Source organism: Neolamprologus multifasciatus, chromosome 17 (assembly GCF_963576455.1).
Source record: "Neolamprologus multifasciatus chromosome 17, fNeoMul1.2, whole genome shotgun sequence".
NCBI lineage: Eukaryota > Metazoa > Chordata > Actinopteri > Cichliformes > Cichlidae > Neolamprologus > Neolamprologus multifasciatus.
The window spans coordinates 856,597-879,553 of NC_140455.1; the positions used below are offsets into that span (position 1 = coordinate 856,597).

The 22,957-nt window shown below is 39.3% G+C and overlaps 1 protein-coding gene across 1 annotated transcript in view; it reads right to left on the reverse strand.

Annotated features, from left to right (window-relative positions):
* Positions 1–22,296, reverse strand: part of ntf3 (neurotrophin 3) — a 41,239-nt gene extending 18,943 nt beyond the window's left edge. Inside the window, exon 1 of the mRNA XM_085137529.1 lies at positions 21,959–22,296. Coding sequence (XP_084993655.1) covers positions 21,959–21,976 — 18 coding nt within the window. The 5' untranslated portion in view covers positions 21,977–22,296. The remainder of the gene's footprint in view (positions 1–21,958) is intronic.
* Positions 22,297–22,957: the final 661 nt, after the last annotated feature.

A 22,957-nucleotide genomic window follows, 5' to 3' on the forward strand; every position in this document is an offset into this window, starting at 1 on the left:
CCCACTTTCTGTTCAAAACGGGTCAAGAAGAAAACAGCTAGAACTGTTTCTGAAATTGTCATGATTAGATGTTAATAGCAATAAAAGCCGAAAAAAGATTGGCTGTGACTCTACCGAAACAGACGACTGCATGGAGACTGTGGGGCAAGGAAACCCTACTAGTCTTTGGTCTTAGATTTTTTTCACAGCCAAGCTATAAATGTAATTTAATATGTAAATTATACTTTCATTGTTTTTTAAATTCTCTTGTTAGAACTGCTGGATGAACAGACATCCTGGAAAACCCGTCATTGCTGGGCTGTCTGTCAGCAAGTCAATGCATTGGCTGAAAGTATTCAAGCTGATGACAGATTGTTCCCCTGGATGAGCACATAAGTGCCAGTGACCTGCTTACAAATTAAAAAAAGGAAAATCACCCAAGAAACACCTAAAACCATTAGAGAGTACACATGAGTTTCACTGCTGTACATAGAGAAAATGACACAAATGAAAGTGGTTAGCTGAATCTATCTGTTGTGGTGAAGAGACAGCAGAGCAGAGAAGTGAAGGTGTCAGTTTACTGGTCAATCAGCATTTCTCATCCTCACCTATGGCCACGAGGTCTGGGTAGTGACCGAAAGAATGAGGTCATGGATGCAATGACAGAAATGAGTTCCTTCAAAAGGTGGCTGGGCTCGTCCTTAGAGATAGGGTGAGGAGCTTGGGCATTTAAGAGGTGCTCAGAGTAGAGCCACTGCTCCTCCACAACAAAAGAAGCCAGTTGAGTTGCTTGGTGGTTGGACACCTCCTAGGTAAGGTTTTTTAGGGGGTATGGAAGGAGGCCCAGGCAGAGATCCAGGACTCACTGGAAATATTATATATGTTGGCTGACATGGCAACAACTCGGTGTCCCCCCAGATGAGCTGGAAGAGGTAGGCAGATGTGCCGGCCACAAACCAAACCCAGATAAGTGTTAGGATGTATTGAAAGTTTTAAACTTTAAAAGTGCTCCTGTGGCTACTTCTTCAGCTGCACGTCTTATTTGTGATTTAGCTTGATTGTTCAGCACTGATTTATTATTGCACTTCCAGAAAGTTGCAGGGTTGTAGGACATTAATGTGAAAATGTAGGCACTTAGACGACCTGCTATTTAGTCCTAAGTGTGGCGAGATCCCACAATCCCCAAAATGCACATCCCTGTCATCTTTTATTATGCCCATCAGGTGAACCGACAGGTCTTTTAAACCCTGTCTAGTTTGTAACAGCGAGCTTTAAATAGGTAAACCTGTAAAACTGATGATGTCCTGTTAGAGCCCTGCCAAGTGAAGCATTAAGACTGCATTAAATGTCAGATAAATGTGAGTTGAGCACTGAAACAGAATGTTACTATCCACTCCCAGAATGAGAGTATCACCATTACACAGTGCTGTGTAACTAAAGTATGCTTCGGTTTATCAGAGCTTTCAAACTTCAAAATAAAGATTGAAAGCAGCTGTTGGAGTGTTTGGGTAGCAAAGCAAACCTGCAAACTCCTCACCCTCAGTGGTACGTTTGCCCCTCCCTACCCCATTGAATAAACGAGTGCTGCAGTGTTGACAGTTTAGTCCTTGTGTGAAAGAGAGAGGAACAAATGGAACGAGAGAGCCTCTAGCCATCTCTTTTTTACACAACAGGCCATGCAGACACAACAGGGATGGTCAGAGTTGGATTTCTGTGGTTTACCCAAAGAGTAAAGGAAGAAAAAATCCTCTTCTACCTTGATGTGGTTTTTTATTGTGTCCTACATCTGACGAAGTCCACTTTGGCTGGAATTACACACAGCCAAACACACTCACGGACTGAGCAGTGTTTCTGGTCTCTTCTACACCTGACCTATTTTTTTACCTATTTGACCTATTTCTTGAGCACTTTGTGACACATTTGTTTGTTGAAAGGACTCCAGAGTTACATTTAAGTAGATTTCATATCCAACACTTACCTAAATCCGCAGCTTCTCCGCATGCCTGGCATCAAGCCGCAGGAGAAGAGTGAACAAAGACTGAGCACAGGAGTAGCCTGACAGCTGAGAACTGTGTGATCTGATCACTGAGAAAAATACTGTATGTGTATGCGGTAGATTGATAGTCAGGAAACTGCAGAGTGAGAGAATAGTAAGAGAGCGAGAGCAGTAATAGTTTACCAATCCAAATCAGATGTAGAGATCAAGGGAGCTAATCCAGTGTCAAGCCTAATAGAATCACACAGGAATAGACTGAACGGCTCAATGGTGGCTTAGACCTGGCTTCTTTGTGTGCGTGAGAGTGCATGTGTCAGTGTATAATGGAAGTATTCCCTGGATTAATGGTTGGCGAGAGAGACTACCAGCAAAACAGGTTAAATGTGCAGCTATGTGCATACGGTTCCTAACAATGACAAGCGAACCGTATGAGTGGCAGATGAGTTGTTTTGTTGATCAAACCTGTGTATAAAAGACATGGCCGTTGTGACATCACCCTCAAGTTAGTGAAGTACCATCTCAGAGCTTCAAGCTGAGTATTTTGGGTGTTCCCATTATAGCTTTTTTTTTTTTTTAAACAAACGTAACAAGCAAGAGGGCGGCTCAGACTGAGAAACCGAAGAATCAACACAATCAAACTCTAGCGGGTTGGGTATAATTGTCGGCAGCAACTGATGATGCGGTGATCCTGATATTTGTAAGCAAGAAAAGGGAGAAACTGAGGTCCTGAATTCTTCCAGTTGTCGCAAGAAGGCAGCTGCAGGGAGAATTTCATCCAGGAGTTGAAGCTGTATCCCAGCCAAGTGAGCCTGAGCAGCCTCTAGCTGTGTGTCCGACATAAAATACAATTATTTTACTATTTTCATATCATTATTCAGAACCAGTGTGTGTTTTGAGCTACAAGCACAATTGTTGTCAAACTCAGTGGTCCGATTGGTCAGATCTGTTTATTTGCATTTGCGAAAAATCTGAAAAATCTTGATCCAAAAATAAATAAAATGCTACAAAATTATGTGGTCGCTGTAAACCCTGCATTAAGATAGATCTCTAACGCACTAAATATTTGTACGAATTTTACGAGTCTGGTGTTTAAACTAGAAACTGAAAGCTTTGTCCATTTTTCAATATACAGTTTATACCCAAACTACAAGCCAATTTGTTAATGTTTGTTGTCATTTAGATGTAGGAGTGCACAGATTGCACAGCTGACTGCCAACAAGCTGTAATGGTTTTAAGATTATCTTGGTTAGATCAAGAAGTCTGTCTACTGGCTGCTGATTGAGACTGATGAGTTTAACCTCTCTCCTCTCCATCTCTTGTGACCCCACGGTCTGCAATTTCCTAATCTCCATCTTTTAACATCACTGTGATTTCCTGATTTCTTGCATCTTATCCGAGTCTAACTGGAAGCAAGTCTTGCCTTTTTAATGTCTCTGGGTCAGAGTAAGAACATCTATATGAAAGTTGTGGCAGAGCCACGGGTTTCATTTCACTGGTCACCAAGATGAAAAAACAACTGCATCATTTCCCCTAAAATAAGGCTTTTAAAGATTTATAGCACTAAAGCTTTACTTAGAGCATAATCCAGACGACCAACACAATCAACATATTTGATTCATTCCCCCCTTTGCACTGAACAAATGTAATGATAATTCATGTCAAGAATAGAGTAATCCAAGAAAAATAGTAACCTTTGCTTCTAGTCTACCTGCTGTGAAAGTCCATTGTGGACTTCTCTCAGTGTGATTGGATTACTAGTTGTCTGTTTGGCCAACTGTGTCTTCACTGGCCTTCATGTCTCTGCCTTTTTTATATGTCTGCAATTGTATCTGAAAAGCTGTCTCGTGTGTCAAGCACTTTGGCTGATATCACGTCACCTTGGAATTCCTCAAACAAAAGGACTTGTCCTGATCTGCAAAAGTGCAAGTTTTGTGATGCCTCTATGGTTTTTCTTCAGTTCGTGTAAGATGGGCAATTGGAGTTTTGGCATCGTTGCACTACAGGATGTCTCAGCCTGCTCAAGCACGCAGACTCATCTGATATGCCAGTTCGAACCCTAATCGAAAGCAGACGTGTCCTCTTCTTTGCCCTAAATTGGTCTGGGACTTGCCCTGGAACAAGCAGCAGTTACAGGTGTAGTTGGCACTTTTGTGTTAGTTTGTGATTTATAGCCTGCTAGACACTGAAGATGATGGCAAGTTATCATTATTGTTATTTAGGGCCCTCCAACAGACAATATTTGGGCCAAGGCTTCCTGTTCAATTTTGAATGATCGTTAAGTGTTTTGAGATGCCAAATGCAAGTGCATTCCCTCTTTTGCTCCTTAATCTATGTCTGCTGTTTTCTTATTTTTACATATGGCTGTCGACTGAGCTTGATGCCTTCAACCTCTCTCTGTTCTGTCTCTTCTGGTCATACTGTGATTTTCTAATTCCCAATATTTTTGTCCGCTTGTTTCAAAGATGTAAAAGGCACAACTATCAGTCTTTAACTTTAAGTGACATCACAGTTTTAAAATCATCACCTTTGTTCCTCCTTTTCACCATCCGACTCGGATGACTGATCACTATGTATTAATAGACCTCTCTGCATTGAATCATATCTGTTATTAATCTCTGTCTCTCTTCCACAGCATGTCTTTATCCTGTCTTCCTTCTCTCACCCCAACCGGTTGCAGCAGATGGCCCCGCCCCTCCCTGAGCCTGGTTCTGCCGGAGGTTTCTTCCTGTTAAAAGGGAGTTTTTCCTTCCCACTGTCGCCAAAGTGCTTGCTCATAGGGGGTCATATGATTGTTGGGTTTTTCTCTGTATCTATGAAGCGCCTTGAGGCGACTTTTGTTGTGATTTGACGCTATATAAATAAAATTGAATTGAATTGAACTGGATTAGTGTTGCCAAGTCAGCTTACAATTTGCATCTATACTTCTCTCCCTTTTGTGTAATTATCATTAAGTAGCTCACAAACCATGATAAATTGGACAGACGACAATCAGATAAGTCATTAAGGCAGTGTGTCACATTCGGCGCACATGATCAACCTTCCTCTTGGTGAGCTGTTCTAAATTTGAATGTTCTAAATCTAAAGCATGCCAGCAAAATCAACAACAACCTGACAAAAGCCATGGTGAGTTTATTCACAATAGAACCTGCTTTGCTGTTTTGTTCTCGCAGGCACTATTTGTCATCTGACTTGAGATCCAAATAGGAGTATTTTGCTGGCTGTGTGTCCCGTGGTTAAAGGAAAATTGGCAGGAGTTAAAGCCAGACTGATAACTAAATTGATAACTGTGTTTTACAGTCATTAGTTTTTGCCCTATTTCTTTGAAAGACCAATGCAGGCTTGTGTGAATGTGTTTATTGATTTGTTAGACGTGATTGAAGGTTATGTAACTTCTGAGCAAATAAATGACACAGATGACACATTTCTCTCAGACTCACTAGTTTTGTGTACAGATTACAGAGTTCTGATTAAACTTTGGTAAATGTAAAGTTAAGGGTTTGAATGCTGTCATTAGAGGTCATCTTAAGTATAGTCATTCATCATGTGTTTGTTCCACCCTGGGTGCTGGTGCTTATTCTGCTGTCAGGCACTTTGAACACAAGCATTCCTAAACCCCTTTACAAAAAACAGAAAAAAAATCATTTTATTAGTATTCCAAGAGGTTACAGTTTCCAATAAAGTAATATTGGCTCAAAGGATTTGAAATGTTAAAGACACATGCCTAATTCTTCTTGCCCAAATAAGACTGCCGTTGTTCTTGGACAGCAGAAACCACCACATACTGAATGATTAACTACCTCCTGTCAATATTTCGGCTGTGGGTTTGGTGTGGTTTGGCAAACTAACCGGACTGTAGAATTTCTAATTGTTCATCACGTTATTTTCTGTCTTTCTTTATTTTTGAATTCTTTCATTCTGCCAAAAAAAAATTGTGCTGAATGAAAAGTGCTGATGAGCGGAAACCTGACACACAACCTGAACACCACTAAGAATGGCAAAGCAGTTGCTTAAATGTGGTTTAGGGAAAAAAGTCACATTTACATGCAATGTAAACGTATTCTGCAAACCATGTGGTTTTTGGTGAATGTGAAAAAAATTCTAACCTTGGTCTCCTCAACCTGTTTGTATTCCCAAGTCACCACATATGGATGCTTCTTCAGGACTCCTGAGTGTCACATTGCAACACACTTCGTAACCGTTAGGATAATTTTTCAATATAGCGGTATTCTGATAGCACCAATAGGAGTAGATAAACATTTGAAGCAGATGCCTTGAGCAGTCAAAAGTACTCTCTTGGTGCCATTACCGCTTCGGGACTGTTATCAGTACTTACTGAGGATGTGTAAGGGAAATGTATTTTTACATAAATCAAACGGCCTTGACATAAATCGCCTTGAGGCGACATTTGTTGTGATTTGGCACTATATATATAAAATTGAATTGAAATTGAATTGAAAACCACATAATTTAATTCAGAAACCTAACTGAGCGCAACGGAAAAGATGAAGTAAAGCAAAACAGAAAAATTAATGTTTAAAAAACAAATATCTGACAGTGACTTTGCTGTGAATGTTTCTTTAAAACAGAATCATTACCCGTTGGTGTCCAATTACGATATGACCAGAACACCAAACAACACCTTGTGCCAATGGCATTTGATAAAATGATAGTGTGTGATGCTCTGGATATTAGTGATGGGTCGTTCGCGAACGAAATGGCTCTTAGAGCCGGCTCTTTGAAGTGAACGACGCGAGCCGGCTCCTTATTGGGAGCCGTGAGGTTTTTTTTTTTCCTTTCTCTCACCCTCTCTCTCGCCCTTTTTTCCGCTAAACTCCGCATGCGCGGAGTTTAGCACAAGTGCACAAGTGTTTTGTGTTGTTTCACGTTAAATTTGTTTAAAAGGAAAAAGCTGAAAATTTAAATAGTTAAAAGTTTAAAATGTAAATAGTTGTTTTTTGTATTATATGATTTATTTATTACATTTTATGTGGAGTGAATAAATAAAGTATATTTATGGTGGACGATCGTGGCTCAAGAGTTGGGAGTTCGCCTTGTAATCGGAAGGTTGCCAGTTCGAGCCCCGGCTCGGACAGTCTCGGTTGTTGTGTCCTTGGGCAAGACACTTCACCTACCGCCTACTGGTGTTGGCCAGAAGGGCCGATGGCGCAATATGGCAGCCTCGCTTCTGTCAGTCTGCCCCAAGGCAGCTGTGGCTACAACTGTAGCTTGCCTCCACCAGTGTGTGAATGTGAGAGTGAATGGGTGGATGACTGGACGTGTAAAGCGCTTTGGGGTCCCTAGGCGGGACTAGTAAAAGCGCTATACAAATACAGGCCATTTACCATTACCATTTACCTTAAAGACAAAACACGTACAAACTCCAAAACACGTAAAAACTCAGAAGCACGTACAAAAGACAACAGAAGTGCTCCAGGATGCTAGGGCGCAGTGTTGAGCTTTTGTTACCTAGTGGCTACACAAGCCAGGAAGTATCAACAACCGGATTTGGTGTGTGGTAGTAACAGGTAAATGAACTTTTTTTTAAATTATTTGAATAAATATGAGTGCTTGTCTATAAATACACAAACAATACACACGTTTTCAATTGTGTTCAGTAAACGCTAGAAATGTGTTTTGGAGTTTGTACGTGTTTTTTGGAGTTTATATATGCTTTAGAGTTTGTACGTGATTTGTCTCTAGGGGCCATATATAAACATATATAAATAAAACCACTTTTTTTACATTAGTAATTCCTTTTCTGCATGATTTTATATTATTGTTAATGATTAAATAATTAAAGCAACAAAACAACCTGAAGAGCCGGTTCGGAGCCGAAAGAGCCGGCTCTTTTTAGTGAGCCGAGCCGAAAGAGCCGGATCTCTAAAAAGAGCCGGAAATCCCATCACTACTGGATATACAGTGTTGGGAAGTAACGGAATACATGTACCGCCGTTACGTATTTAAAATACAAAATATGAGTAACTGTATTCCGTTACAGTTACCGTTTAAAAAGGTGGTATTTAGAATACAGTTACTTTGTTGAAATAAATGGATTACTCGGCGGTACTTCCCTGTTTCATATTGTGGCGGGTCAGGACTGTTTGGGTTTTGTTTGACAGCTACGTTCTGTTGTTCCAGGCGGCAGCGTTACGGTTGCCATGGTTACAGGGTGACACTCTCTCTCTGCGTGTTTCCTGGGTGAGAGAGGCCTTTTTGTTGTTGTTGTGCTAAGCTAATAGGCAGAATGCTACAGGTATAGCTCTAAAGAATGTAGCATCATAGGCAGTGTAGTTCGTGCTGCAGGGAGAATGGACTGCCATACACGTTATGTGTCTGTGAGCGAGGGAGGGAGAAAAAGGAAAAGTACGAGCTGTCATCGAGCAGAAACGGGAGCTGGAAGCATGTAAATATAATAATAACCACTGCAGCCAAGAAGAGAGCCTGACGAGCCCAGTTGTAAGTAAGCTATTAAGACTCGACTGTACACCGTGTTCGTGTTTTCCTCTGAAACAATAAGTTCTGTTGGAGCAGCCTTTCAACGCCTCTCTCTGTCTCTGGCAAGCAAAGTTGACCCAGACAACAAAGTAAAGCTAGTTTTCGGCTATGAGCCCGACACAGAACCCACCGTATTAGCCAGAGGTCCCTTTACTACGGTTCGGAGCCGCAGACCTTCAGTAACAGTAATAAATCACAGCAATAGTACATTCATGTAGTTGTAAACAGCATGATAATATATTAAGTAATCCAAAGTATTCAGAATACGTTACTCTCATTGAGTAACGTAACGGAATACGTTACAGAATACATTTTGGGGCATGTATTCTGTAATGGAATACATTTTAAAAGTAACCTTCCCAACACTGTGGATATATAACACACACTCAGACTACCCACTGAAATATTCAGCTCGGTAGGAAAATTCATTGACAACAACAGTAATAACTTATTTTTAGAAATGTTACAGTGGAAAGTTTCATCATTTGCTTGTTCCAGTTAATTGTTTTAACACAAAACATTTCAAACACTATATATATTTTTTAAAAAACTATCAGATTTATGTAAAATAAGAGTAAGCCTTACTCTTTTCTCTTGGTCTGAGCTGATTGAATTTTGCATGCTGCCAAATCTAACACATTCTACCTTGTGGTTCTGTCACATCAGTTATCACGTTCCAAATGCAAATAACTGAGATAAACTACATTTTTGGAAGCACAAAGGTAATACTGTACCAGGGGGAAAACACTGCTGCTGCCAACTGATTTTTGGTGTGATTCTTGCAAGTGGAAACCACCGGGGCAGAAAGATGAAGCCAGTGTAGAAGTGCCAAAAAAACAAACAAGCTGCATTTCCTTCAGAGATTACGGGAACCTGGTTTCAAAAGTGAGTTACTCACCATTTATTTGTATTAATTCTCAGCTTAGCAGTGTTAGAAAGTACGTTTACCGCATGGTCTTTGTGTGTGTGCGTGCATTTCACCCATGATGTTTATGGATTGAGCTTGCAAAAACCAGGCTTGGCTCATGTTAATCAGTGCTGGGATCATTGTTCAAAAAAAGTACTGTATTACACATTAGTAATGAGGCACATTTTTAATTACTCTCCAGAGAAAATAATTTGTTACACTACTCGTTACACTATTTTCCAGTTGTTCTGTACATTGGCCCAAAACGCAGTATCTCATAATAACCAGTTAACAATATAACCCTGGGGCTACAATCCCACAAACCAACACTAATCCCTATCCTAATAAGGACACACGTATGATCTTTATTTTAGTTTTTACATATGAACAAGAACTTGATGACACAAAGCAAAGATGAAAACCAGCCCAAACAGAGTGTGCAAGCCTGACCACTGATCACTGCCTTTGTTACCTCTTCAATTTAAGACTCACGCTTGTCTTTGGGCTAGATTAGCATTAGCATCCTGTCTGTACAGATCTCAGCAAGTTGAAGTTGCGTTAGTGGTATAATGACGCTGTTTCTGTCCTGGACACACTTTGCATTTGCCATCTGCTCTTAACCTACACTGTTCCAAAAAATAGTAATGTCAAAGTATCTTACTGTATATTTTACAGTTTTGTACTGTCTTTCTAGAATATCATTAAATTTACATAAGTAGACTGTGATTTTACATGTCAAAGGTAAAATAACATAACATTACTGTAAATATAGTAAAACACAATTTACTTGTTTTTTAAATATTTTTTTTGTACATATGCATATTTAGATTGTAAAAATACATTCAGAAATGTATCATAATTTCACAAATATTTGTCTGTTATGTGAGAGAATGATCTGTTAAATTCAAATGTAATACTATGGAAAAATATATAAAATGATTGAAAATTAATGAGAATAATCAATAATTAAAGGAGTATTTGAATTATAATTTTGCTGAAAATGTCATGTCATCTAGGTCTGATTGAATAATTCAGAGGTAACAAGTGAAAATATAATTAATAGGAATAAAAACTAAAAAAAAAACATATAAAACATTGCACGGCCACGCTGTGCTAATTATATATTTTAAAAAATAAATGTAGAGGTAGGAATTTCAATTAATATAAATCTCAAAGTATTCACAACATTCCTGAACAGAAATAGGCCTCTGCACCTGGGGTGAGGGTGTGGCCATGAAAACAATGTGACATGCCGTTGGATGTTGGGACACATAATAACATGACGCTAAGCATCGGCCAATGAATGTGAACTAACAACCACAAGGTCGCGGGTATGGCTGCACTGCAGGAAAAAATGCTAATATAAAAGTATTTTACTGCATTTTACAGTTTTGTTCTGTTCTTCTAGAATATCATTAAAGTTACGTAAATAGACTGTGATTTCACATTTCAAATGTAAATTAACGTTAAATCACTGTAATGTAATAAAACATAATTTTCATGATTATTAAATGTATCTGTCTGTACATATGCATACTTAGATACAGATTCACAAATGTATCATGATTTCACAAATATCTGACCGTTATTTGAAAGATTGAACTGTTGAATCCAAATGTAATGCTATGGAAAAGTATATAACAAGATTCCTATAAGCTTGTGTTGCATCACATAAGTATTATTATCATTGCTCTTCGGGGCGATCATAGCTCAAGAGTTGGCAGTTCCCCTTGTGATCAGAAGGTTGCCGGTTCGAGCCCTGGCTCGGACACTCTCTGTAGTGTGTCAAGACTCTTCACCTGCTGGTGATGGTGTGATATGGCAGCCTCGCCTCTGTCCCAGGGCATGCAATCCATTATTATTTAACTGTATATTTCTGTAGATTTACGTATTATAATTCATATTGCCACATTCATTGACCTTGTTTATAGGTAATTTCATTGTTTGATCACGTTAAAATGTTCCTAATTTAATGTCTAAAAGCACTTGGAAAAGGCAGAATCCCATGTAAAATTAGCGCAACAAACTCTATTTTCATTACTGAAAATGACTGTGTTTTCATGAGAAAGTTATTTTCTGTTATTTTACGGTAGTATTTTGGCGCCCCAGCTGCCGGAATATTACAGTTTTTTTTAAGATGTTTTATTTAACAGTGTAATGTGTAATAAAAAAAAATAAATGCAATTTCTATATCTCAGCTCTAGAACGTGCTACAGTCATGTGTTACTTTGTAACGTGTTACACTCAACAGTGGTGTTTAAATGATAACTCCTGTCAAATATGGTCACACCTGGCATGCAAAAAGCATAGTGCCACTAATTGTACAAGTTACTGACATAAAACGAGTTTGAGAGTCATATAAAGACCTTTACACTCAGGGAAAACACTATAACAAATGACTGTTTTTTATCATTTGCAAGGTTTGAGTCATTTGAATCTCCCATGAAGCTTTAATTTGCCTTAACACATCTATTGACTGTTGGGTTGCAGCACACCACATCACTTGCAACATGTTTCTCGAGGAAGTTAGGGATTGCCTAACCTCTGTTTTATCATTAGTTTTGCAATGCTTATTAGATGCAGGCAAATTAACCACTATTGTCCTTCCACATGCTTGTAGCAAGAAGTCATGATATTAGATACCAAATGATATACGGTATATCAGCTGGGCTGTCTTTCCCTTTGGTTTTACTAAACCCAAAAACTGAGATGGGTAAGTGCAACTCCTTTAATGTGTTTATCTTTCATTATCCAGACATAACTCAGACTGTTCATGTTTAAATGTGAAAAAAATGAATAGTATTGCAGAATCAGTTCAGGTCATGTTGTGTTTCAGATCTTAAACTGAAACAACTGAAAAGGGAAGTAGCTTGTAAAATCACTAAATGGTCTCGGAATAGAAATACAAGTGAGATTAAAGGCCTCAAATACTTGCAGCAGATATAGTGCAGATTACAGATTACGCATCCAGTCAGTCTTGAAAAGGAACACAGGACCAGTGTTGGGAAGGTTACTTTTAAAATGTATTCCACTACCAATTACAGAATACATGCCCCGAAATGTATTTTGTAACGTATTCCGTTACTTTACTCAATGAGAGTAACGTATTCTGAATACTTTGGATTACTTAATATATTATCATGCTGTTTACAACTACATGATTGTACTATTGCTGTGTGATTTATTACTATTACTGAAGGTTACTTGCCATACCAATACCAACTAGATGTTTAAATTTTAATATAAATGAGTAACAGTAGTGTGGACATTAGGTAAGGCTGCACTTTTTGCAGCGATCTCGTATAGAAAACTATTCCGTGCATATATAAAGGGACATCTGGCTAATACGTCAGGTTCGTGTCGGGCTCGTAGCCGAAAACTAGCTTTACCTTGTTGTCTGGGTCAACTTTGCTAGCGAGAGACAGAAAGAGGCGTTGAAAGTCTGCTTCAACGGGACTTGTTGTTTTGGAGGAAAACATGAACACGGTGTACAGTCGAGTCTTAATAGCTTACTTACAACTGGGCTCGTCAGGCACTCTTCTTGGCTGCAGTGGTTATTATTATATTTACATGCTTCCAGCTCCCGTTTTTGCTCGATGACAGCTCGTACTTTTCCTTTATCTCCCTCCCTCGCTCACAGACACATAACGGGTATGGCAGTCCATTCTCCCTGCAGCACGGACTACACTGCCCATGATGCTACATTCTTTAGGGCGATGCCTGTAACACTCTGCTATTGCCTTCATATTAAATAATTTTTGTGAATAATTTTTTTAAAAATATTTCTTTACGTCATTATGCGGGCGGCAAGTAGAGGTGACATGGGCCGCGAGATTGAGACACAGGCATTAGAGCCTCTAATTTAGAGCCTCTTAATGCGTGTTTTGTTTGGGGCATGGAAACCAAAAATAGAGAGGGCATAGCCTAACATATGAAACAGGAAAATACTGCAGAGTAATCCCTTTACATCCCACCTTTTTAAATGGTAACTGTAACGGAATACAGTTACTCATATTTTGTATTTTAAATATGTAACGGCGGTACATGTATTCCGTTACTCCCCAACACTGCACAGGACTCAGGAAATAAACTTACTGTCAGGCAAAGCACAGACAAAGAGTAAGTCACCTTTATAGCATGCAAAGCCTGTGCAACTAGTACTAGAATTATGACTACATTGGACCATAAGAGGCCAGCCATCAGTGGAAGTAATACGGTGGAAGACAAGGGTATGGAGGCTGGTTTCATTCTGATTTAATACACACTGCACCATAGTTCCAAGCTCCATATATTTCATAAATATGTAATGCAGATTTTTGAAGAATAGTCCAATTGTAGCGTCCTTGTCTAGTGATAGGGTTAGCGTGCATTGCTCTCATGTTTCCAACTGCCACATAAACACATCATTCAAACAGCCTTTCCAGTGCATTACCACCCCACATTTATACAAGCCTCCTTTCACTTAAAGTGTGCTTTGATTATTGTTACTTCACTCAGATGTTTGAATGATGGATTTAATGCTACGCAAATATGAACCTACTGACCAGTTATACTGGGGAGTCAAACATATTGTGTGTGGTCAACCCAAGTCATAAATCCAAGCTTCTTCTTCTCGCTCATTCATCATAACTCAGTCCAATCTTGACACACAGACAGGAAACACATTGCATTCAGTGTGAGTTATAGTTTGTATCAAAAATGCACTCCACTTGGAAATCACAGAAACAAAACATAGTTCAGTACTTGGCTGAGAATGATTATGCTTTTGTTTTTTCTTCCCTATCAAGTATTCAAATCATAGTTGCCTGTACGTTCAGGAGTACCCTGTAAACAGGAACTTGGGTTACTAATTTAGCATACAGTCAGAAATGTATCCACAGGGTGTGTTTGCCCCCAGCCAATGTCACTAATGCAATAGAGAGATCAGTAAAATCAGTCCTTTATTCCTGAGTGATAAAAGCATGGATAGGCCAACAATGGAATCCAGGGACAGCTGAAGAATGCTGAAAAATGAAGCCACTGTGGAAGTGGTAAAAACTCCAGTTCCTCCTGAGCCACTTGAGACAGTATTCATTTTCAGCCTCTATGAACAGCTTCACTTTAACTCTGAGGAAGTTGGATGTTTTTAAGTCATCCACCTAGATCATTGAGTTAGAGGTGTGGCCAAACTGATTATGGGAGTCCTGTCACAGGCAGCTGGAAGCCAGGCCAACGTCTGCTAGGCCTCAGACATTGAATTAGACCTCTTCACTAATTGTACGTAGTGTTTGTACCTTCAGGAGCATTTTAATGGATTATTTGACTAACATTGTGGCTTACTGAATTCTGTGCATAAATTTTGCTGACTTAATTTCTACCTTTTTATTAGTCTGTTACTTAGTTTTAGCTTAAATGTGACAAAACCCGTATTATGTCATACACTAATGATGGCTACCTAGAATTTAAAAAAAAGAAAGAAAGAAAGATTGCAAAACATGTTAGTGTTAGTGCCAATGTGTTTCACACCACTGGAAACATTTCTTTGATGATTACCCCAAATTTGGGGCTTCTGGGCTTTGAAATAAACATTAGTTGGGATTAGTATCATGTTTGGTTTAGAGTTAAACCATATGAGGGGACATGTATAGGGGACTGAGTCTGTGTTAAAAACACCAGGCAGCAGGTTTCTCCCCGAGGCCATCTGAACAACTGCCAGCTCAAATATCAAAGGTGGCCACATCAGTCCTCACAGACGTCACCTATAGGCATTTCATTCTATACGGAGAAAAAGAAGATTGCGCATCATCTTAGACACATTGGACATGTGTGCTTTTTTTTTTTCTTCATTTTTTCAATGAAGCATTAAAGTTGAGTGGGATTCCACTGCTGCTAAAAAGTAGAGAAAAACACAAAACTTTTCCTCCAAGGGAGTCATTTTTCATGGAAGTGACATTAAGAAATGAAAGACAACATAATCTGTAGTAAAAGCAGCACCTCCATGTCATGTCTTGGCAAATCAAATAATGACTGTTAATTTAGCAGATGTGAGAAGCACCATAGATTACGCATGGGCCACTTGGGTGCTGTAAATCTCTGCTGAAACTGACAGATTGGAAGAGAATGCGACCTGACTTTGCCTGCAGTTTTATAGTTTTAGCGGGGAAACCATAATCATCTTAATGGTGAAAGACCCCAGATCTTAATCTGATATAACAACTAAATGAAATCAGGTTGCAAATTGGATTAGTGTGACCGAAAATAATGAAAAGGTGTACATAATCTTTTTAGACACCATCTGACCGTTAGACTCCTTTTGACGAAGGGAATAGTCAAGTAGCTAAATACAAAAGATATGGAATATAGCATAGAATTGTTATTTTTAGTTTAGTTTATTTTATTTAGTCTTATTTATTTATTTATTTTGAGCCTGCGAGATAAACAACACAGACAAATGGTTTCATTAAACAATCTGGCATTTAAAAAAAAGTCACTGGTTAACTAATGGTCGTGTTTTGTAGCCAGGCTTGTCTGTGGTTGCCCCTCAATCTGACCCCTGCATCCCCTGTTGAGTACTTTTACTACAGAGGCCGATATATCTGTGCTCCTGGTAAATCTAAGATATTCAGCAGAGCATATCTCCACATGATATGAATTTTTTACTTGAAAAGCTCATAATCTTTTCTGTTTAATAAGGAACACTAAAAGTTAAACAAAAATTTAAAAATATGGATGCAAATGTTACCTCTCAGTGCTGACTAGGGTGACCTGATGTGGGACTATACGGCCTTTTGCCCCTGTCCCACAAACTGAGTCGATGTCCCACATTTTGACTGGCTCTGTGTGATGTGCGTCTGCACAGTTTAGTTCTATTTTTATTTCTAAGTCAGATAAGAAAATTTTAGACTACCTCCCAGCATTAGTAACAGGCCCCACATTGTTCCACATTGTTCCACAGAACAATGTGGAACAATGTTCTGTGGAACATTGTTCAGCAAAGTTTTGTTTTTGTTTTTTTTAAACAAGAAAAAAAGGAAAGGGATACATTTAGAAACTGAGACTCAACATTAAAGCTCACAATTTCATATCTCCCATTATTAAAAATGTACACAACTATAAATGTTAGTAAATGTAGCATTAGCATATAACATTTGCTAATGCTAGCAAAAGCATAGATCCCCAAAAAACTAGTCACCCTGGTGCTGGCATTGACCTCCAGAGAGGAGCTAAGCTATATTAGCTAAGATTGTGTTTCAGATTTATGTCTCAAATTTGCAGAGCCAGAAATAAATAAACAAGTTAAATAATTCGCCTTGCAAGTCCAACGGGAAGCAGTCGTTGTGATTAGTTACCTACTTCCCATAAATGTTCTGTATGCAAGGTCAGATTAGGAGCGTTAGGAGATGTTTGAAAGGATTTCATTTAGTGCTTTCAGACAAAAAAATGAGGTATTTAGGTACTTCTGCTACTGTTTTAACTCCATTAAATAGATATTAATTTGTTCTGGAAAAACTGACATTTTGAAAGGTCATAAGACAGCAAAGTGGAATACTGGCTCTCTTATGTTGAGCCAGGCAGGTTTTATGTTTATACATAAATAACCACTTAAAAAACTTTTTATGGGAATTCATCACAGAGTTTCCCTCTTAATTTGAAAATTTGAGTGGAAAGAAAAATGTCTGGGAAGGAGACGTAAAGAGTGAAGAATGAAGGACATAACGATCTAGACAGTGGAGGTGAGGGAGATAAAGAAAATTGTTGAGACAGGGAGGAAGATTACCGTCTCAAAACTAACAGAAAGAGGACAGCTGGACTGTCATATGACTGCACAGCAAGGAAGGCCAAGCTTCACCTTGAAACCTCATGATCTCTATCTACTCTGACTCTCTGGGAATTGTGGGAATTACCGTTAAAGAAAATGAAGAAAAAAAATAGACACGCAAACAGAACTGTGCTAATGAGGATTTCCATTTAGAGCCTTTTATATCACAGCAAGACTCAAGGTTGCAGGTCAAAGTAATGAACGTCTTAAATGAATTGTGGAGGATGTATACGTGCATGCGTCTGCAACTCCCCTGCTTTGTGTCGTTTCTGTTCTACAGAGCAGAGCTGCCTAATCCCCATCCTTACAGTATGTTTTGCTCTAACTAGTCATAAGAATGTGCAGCGTAAACACTCTGCTAAATGTGTAAACCATGTCAGAGCAGGCGAGGCTGAGAATCTGTGACCATAGGATGAAAGAATCAGCTTGGTCCACACCAAAGAGCAAGGGAAGACAGGAGGGAAATTAAAGATTGTGGTAAACCCACTAATACTTTGCTTTCCTCACCCTTTTGGTATTAAGATTGCTCTTGATTCATTTGCTTGACATTTAGACTTTAACTGCATGTTGATGGGTCTTCGCTGACCAGAAATCTTTTCTATTTTTTTTAAGAAAAGTGCTTGAAGTCTCGAGTACTTGACTTTAATTACAAAACACTCAAAAAGCATCTCAAACCCAGAAACATAGTCGAGGGCTTTTGGGGATGTCGGCATTATATATGGACCTCTGGGACCAGAAAAGTTACTACTGGTCCTTGTGAAGGTGACATTTCTTCACTTTCACTTCTCCAAGTATTTTATGGAATAGTAATGCTAGATTGAACATGTTCTGCCAACTTTCTGTTTAATCCAAGTCCATAATACTGCATTAAAGTTTCAATGGTTGACCAAAAATGTAGAAAAGATGATTACAGAACACGATGTAATGAAAATAAATGAGAAATTAAATTCATAATTTCTGAATATTTTTCATTTGTTTTAATTTGCAGCTTCTTGTTGCATCTTTTTTTATTTTGAAAGTTTAATTTACAAACAGTAACAGGCTCAAACAGACCAAACAGAACCTTTTCAGATGTTTTTTTTAGTACAGAACCAGAAACTGGAAAAAACGGTCAGAAACCTGAGCAAGGACTTTGCATCATTTTTTGTGACTTTATTTGTTGTTTCAACTATCGGATTTAGGGGTCTGCCTTATTTGGAATTTATCTCAATTAATAATTAACTTGTAAAATGCAGTTGCTGAACAGCTCCATAAGGTGGTGCCATTTTCCTATTTGCTGCCCAAACAAGAGTTTTTAGTTGTACACAGACACTGACGAAGCGTATGTCGTAAAGGCCTCCTTTTGTGTGGTAGAAGTTGAGTACTGGAGAACAAAGCGTTAGTGTAGAAATCTCCGCTTCCATAATCCCACAAAATTCTAAGATAGGAAGCTGTCCCATGCTAGATAAGCTAGCCGACTTTTGCTAGTTTTTCCACAGGCACCATCGCATATTACAGGCTTTGTACCCTCATGATTTAATTGTTTAATTGTTTTTCCCCTCAGTGTGGGAGGTTGTGCTGCACACATAAATGCCTTTGTGAATATATTGGTAATTAGCACATTTTCCAACGCTAGATATCAGAAAAGTGGCGTATCCGAGTACAGAAGCAGATACCTGTTGATATTCCTTTTTGGTCCTCTATGTCCCACTAGTGTGACCCACAGTTTAAAAACCACCACTAACTAACTTCACAACAAGAATATTTGAACATCAAGGCATTTTGGCTTCTGTGCTCTCAGCCAGAGCACTCAGCGCACATGTGAACGTACTGAAAAGAAACATGATGAATATAATGATTACTTTTTTTCCTGCTGCCCATCACCCTTTGTGGATTTTGCATGTACCTTAAGCTGAGTACGAGCAGTAGACCTATCCTGAAAGAATACCCTCATCACTGTTAGTTAATAATAACTGAATTAAAACAAGTTTTTTTCAGGAAAATATACCAAATGAGCACACTATACATGTTTTTAAATAATTTGTTTTTTTAGCCAAAGTTAGTTAATAGCACAGGACTTGTCGGTAGTGATTTCTGCATAACTCTAAATGAATTTGAAATTTGTTACAGCCACAAAAAGCTGAGATTGGGATCCAAGATTGATTCTCTAAAAATATCCCAACACTGATTCTGTAAAAGCCTGCTTGCGTTTAAAAGATAATGTACTACTTTCATTTCCATGGTAAAAGTTGTTAACCAAAAACTAACAACCTGATTACCCCACATGCATATTTTATGAGTTTTTTTTTACTCAGAAGTACCACTGCAGGACTTGGTTGCGCATTAGCAACAAAAAGTTTAATTTGAGCCTGAGAGCGTTGCATTTTTTGATATATATGTTTTTGCTTTATCCTTCACTCATACATCTGTTGGATTTTTTGTTTTCTGTGATCTAATAAAACTAATTTGCCATTTTTGGAAAGATTTAATTGTACAGTTTCTGGTTATGTGGAGAAATGTCAGTTGTAAAGTGAATTATACATAATGCTGCAGCACAAGGAGAGGTGAAAAAACATCACATGTTGAGGGGAACAGATTTCCAGAAGAGGAAGGGGGTTCGGGGACACTACAGCTTCTGGTCAGTCCATCTGGAAATGTCACAAAACATCTGTGATGGGATAACACTGGTGACCCACCCAGACTGCCTTTTCCTGGCTGATGCTCCAATCCAACTCCATCGGTCAACAAGAGACCAATTAAACAGAACAAGTGATTGCATCTGTTTCTTTATTTAAGTTTCTATCTGGTCAGGGAAAATGTACTAAGCACACTTTTTGGTGTTGTATAAGGTTACAGTCGCACATTTTTACACCTCCAAGCTTCTTGGCACGATCTCTGCCATTTTCACTCTGCACATTCGTTAACGTTGATTTTATGCCTCATTACGTTTGTTTCTGTTGAAATAAGCTCGCTCTGATTTTGATCTTTGGTTCTTGTGTTTTTGGCGGCAGCCCTTTGATAGCTGCGCATTCATAATTTCCCGACATGTTTTCTCAAGATACTCTTGGAATTTAAACCAAGGTAATTTAAAAGAAAAACCACCACAAGAAATGAATGTAGAACAAAAACTATACAAGCAAGTTATGAGATGAGATGCATAAACAAGAGAAAAAAAGTTAAACTGTCCACAATAAAATGATAGTGTTTTTAACCATATCTACTGTACTTCATGTTCTTACACTGAGCACCGCCCCTACGCTGTTCACAACCCTAACTCCTTATTTTTTCTCCATTCTTCCTGCAGTAAAGCACAAAATGAACGCTGTTAAACTGCAGTTGCATGGCATGCCCGCACGCAACAGCTCACAGCTGGAGCAGCAGCTTCTCTCAGGATTCCTGGGAGGCCATCATTGACTCAAGTGCCCATAAAGTTACGGAATTGAGCCGGTGTCTCCCTCTCTCGCCTCCTTCATGTGTCCTAATTTCCCCTTCCTGCTGTGTGTCTGGATGTCAGGAAAGGCTCAAATCCGCCACCGCAACAGCTGCTCCGGCGGCCTCTTGGCGTGCATACACACTTCGACGCACGCACGTACTCAGAAAAGTGTACGAGAAGCAGCAGCAGGGACTCATCCACCAAAAAGGCTGAATACGCCCATAGATGCGCGCCATTACACAAAGCTGCCCAGACCACAGATCCTACAATACACACGCCTCATCAGGCCATCATGTTAGTCCACGCACCCGCTAACAGCATCAGTATTTCTGGGAGGATTATGCGACTCATTTAACACCTGCCAACAGTGAAATCTGAAGTCTGAGGTGGTTTGATGGAAGGGAACAAAGTTATACAATGTACCCACGTGCACCTACTCCAACCCCAATTCAAATATTTTAAGTATGTTTTCACAATCATTTTAAACGAGTTGGGAATGTTTCTTGCATGCGCATTTTTAACAAAATACTAATTTACAGTACTCAAGTTCAGTACGTAAGAAGATTCTGGAGAGGGTATCTTTGCGCCCGGAGAGCTCTCACTTTTTCTTTTCTTTTTCTTCTTCTTAGGTCTAACAGGTTTTAGTCTGCATGCGTATACAAACAACGGGCACGCACACACACGGAACGAGCAACAAGCAAAGAAAGAGAGCAGTGCGCACAGGCCACCTTTATTGTAGGAGTCATCCGTGACACATCAACTTTCACAGCCACTAACCGCGATCTGAGGAGCAATTAGCGCGTGGGTAATCCAGAGGCACATCGTTCTCGTGCGCATTCGGACAGATCCGCTGGTAAAACTCCCGCGTGTGACTAAACAACAGGAGCTCCAAACATTTGTATGCGTAAACCAACTTTGTAAATAGCCAACCTTCAAGTCAACCTGTTCCAAACTCCGAGGAAAACGTGCAACATACGTTACTTTGTCCATTCTGGGTAGTTTCCCTTTTTACTTGGTTTTACTGACCAAAGCTTAAAGTTAGAATTTGAAATAGTCGGTGAACACAAAATAACACAGTTTTTTTTTTAAACTAAATACGAAATCTTCAGCACATATTTAGACACGATTCTCTACCAAATTCAGGATTTCTGAAACTTTTTAAAGCCATTTGTACAAGTTGTAAATCCAGCAGCTCTAGAGCCGTTTACCTAATCCACTTCATAAGAAATCATCTGAGTCTGTTACCATCGTTTAAATAATGTTGAGCAAGTCGCACACTTTGGCTTATACCTGGTGTCAAAGAACCAAAGAGTTTTGCATGACAAAAATACTCCACTAAGTTCCCAGTTAAATGAAATCAGTTGTTCCTACCGTAATAAAGGTAACCATAGCATCGGCGGGTTAGTATCCAACAGAGTCGACATGAAGGTGATTAATTTTTACACTGAATCCTTCGGCGAAAACTTCCCACTTTGTGAGGGCTGCCGTTTGTCTGTGCGCCACACTAGTTCTGTGTGGACAAGATCAGGGTGTGCGTAATGCTCTCTCTCTCTCTCTCTCACACACACACACACACTCTCTCTCTCTCTCTCTCTCTCTCTCACACACACACACACACACACGTACACTCTCTCTCTCTCTCTCCCTCTCTCTCTCTTTGGACAACATAATCTACGCCGCTCTTTCTGTTACAGGACAGATGGCTCTTGGCGCATGCAGCAGCAAAGAGCAAAGACCTGCATGCATGCGGCCACTGTCTGTCAGCGAAGCAAGCCTACTGACATGAATTAGGACACAGAATTAGGAGCGTGTGAGTGTATGTGTGTGCGTGCCGCGCGCGTGTGATTAATGCTCTCTTTCAGTTTGTCTGTATGTAGTTCTGGCTTTTATTGGTCAAATTCTTCAAATCCTAAAACTAAGATTAAACTGCAGTCTGAGTAACAGTACAAGTTTTAGACAGAAAATTTCATTCAGATTGTTTTATAGTCTATACAAACTGGTAAATCATTGTAATTTGGGCAACATTAGTGTGTCAAACTTTTATTTGCAAGTTCCATAAAAAATCTGACTCAGCTTCTTGTAAGAGTCAGTTTCAAGCACTTTATTTCATTTTAAAACACATCAGACTTTGCTAAAGAGGACAAAGTCCTGTCAGTCCTCACAGGAGAAATATTGTTGGCCGCCTGTCCAAGGTGTACCCTGCTTCTCATCCTGTGGCAGCTGGGATAGGCTCCTGACACCATGGATAACGGTATCGGGACACAATGCTTAATCTTGAAATTCAGGTGCCACAGATTTATGAAATGAATCACCAGAGCTGCCAGTTTAGCTTACTGGCTTAGCATCACTCATATGTCCTGTGGCTAAAAT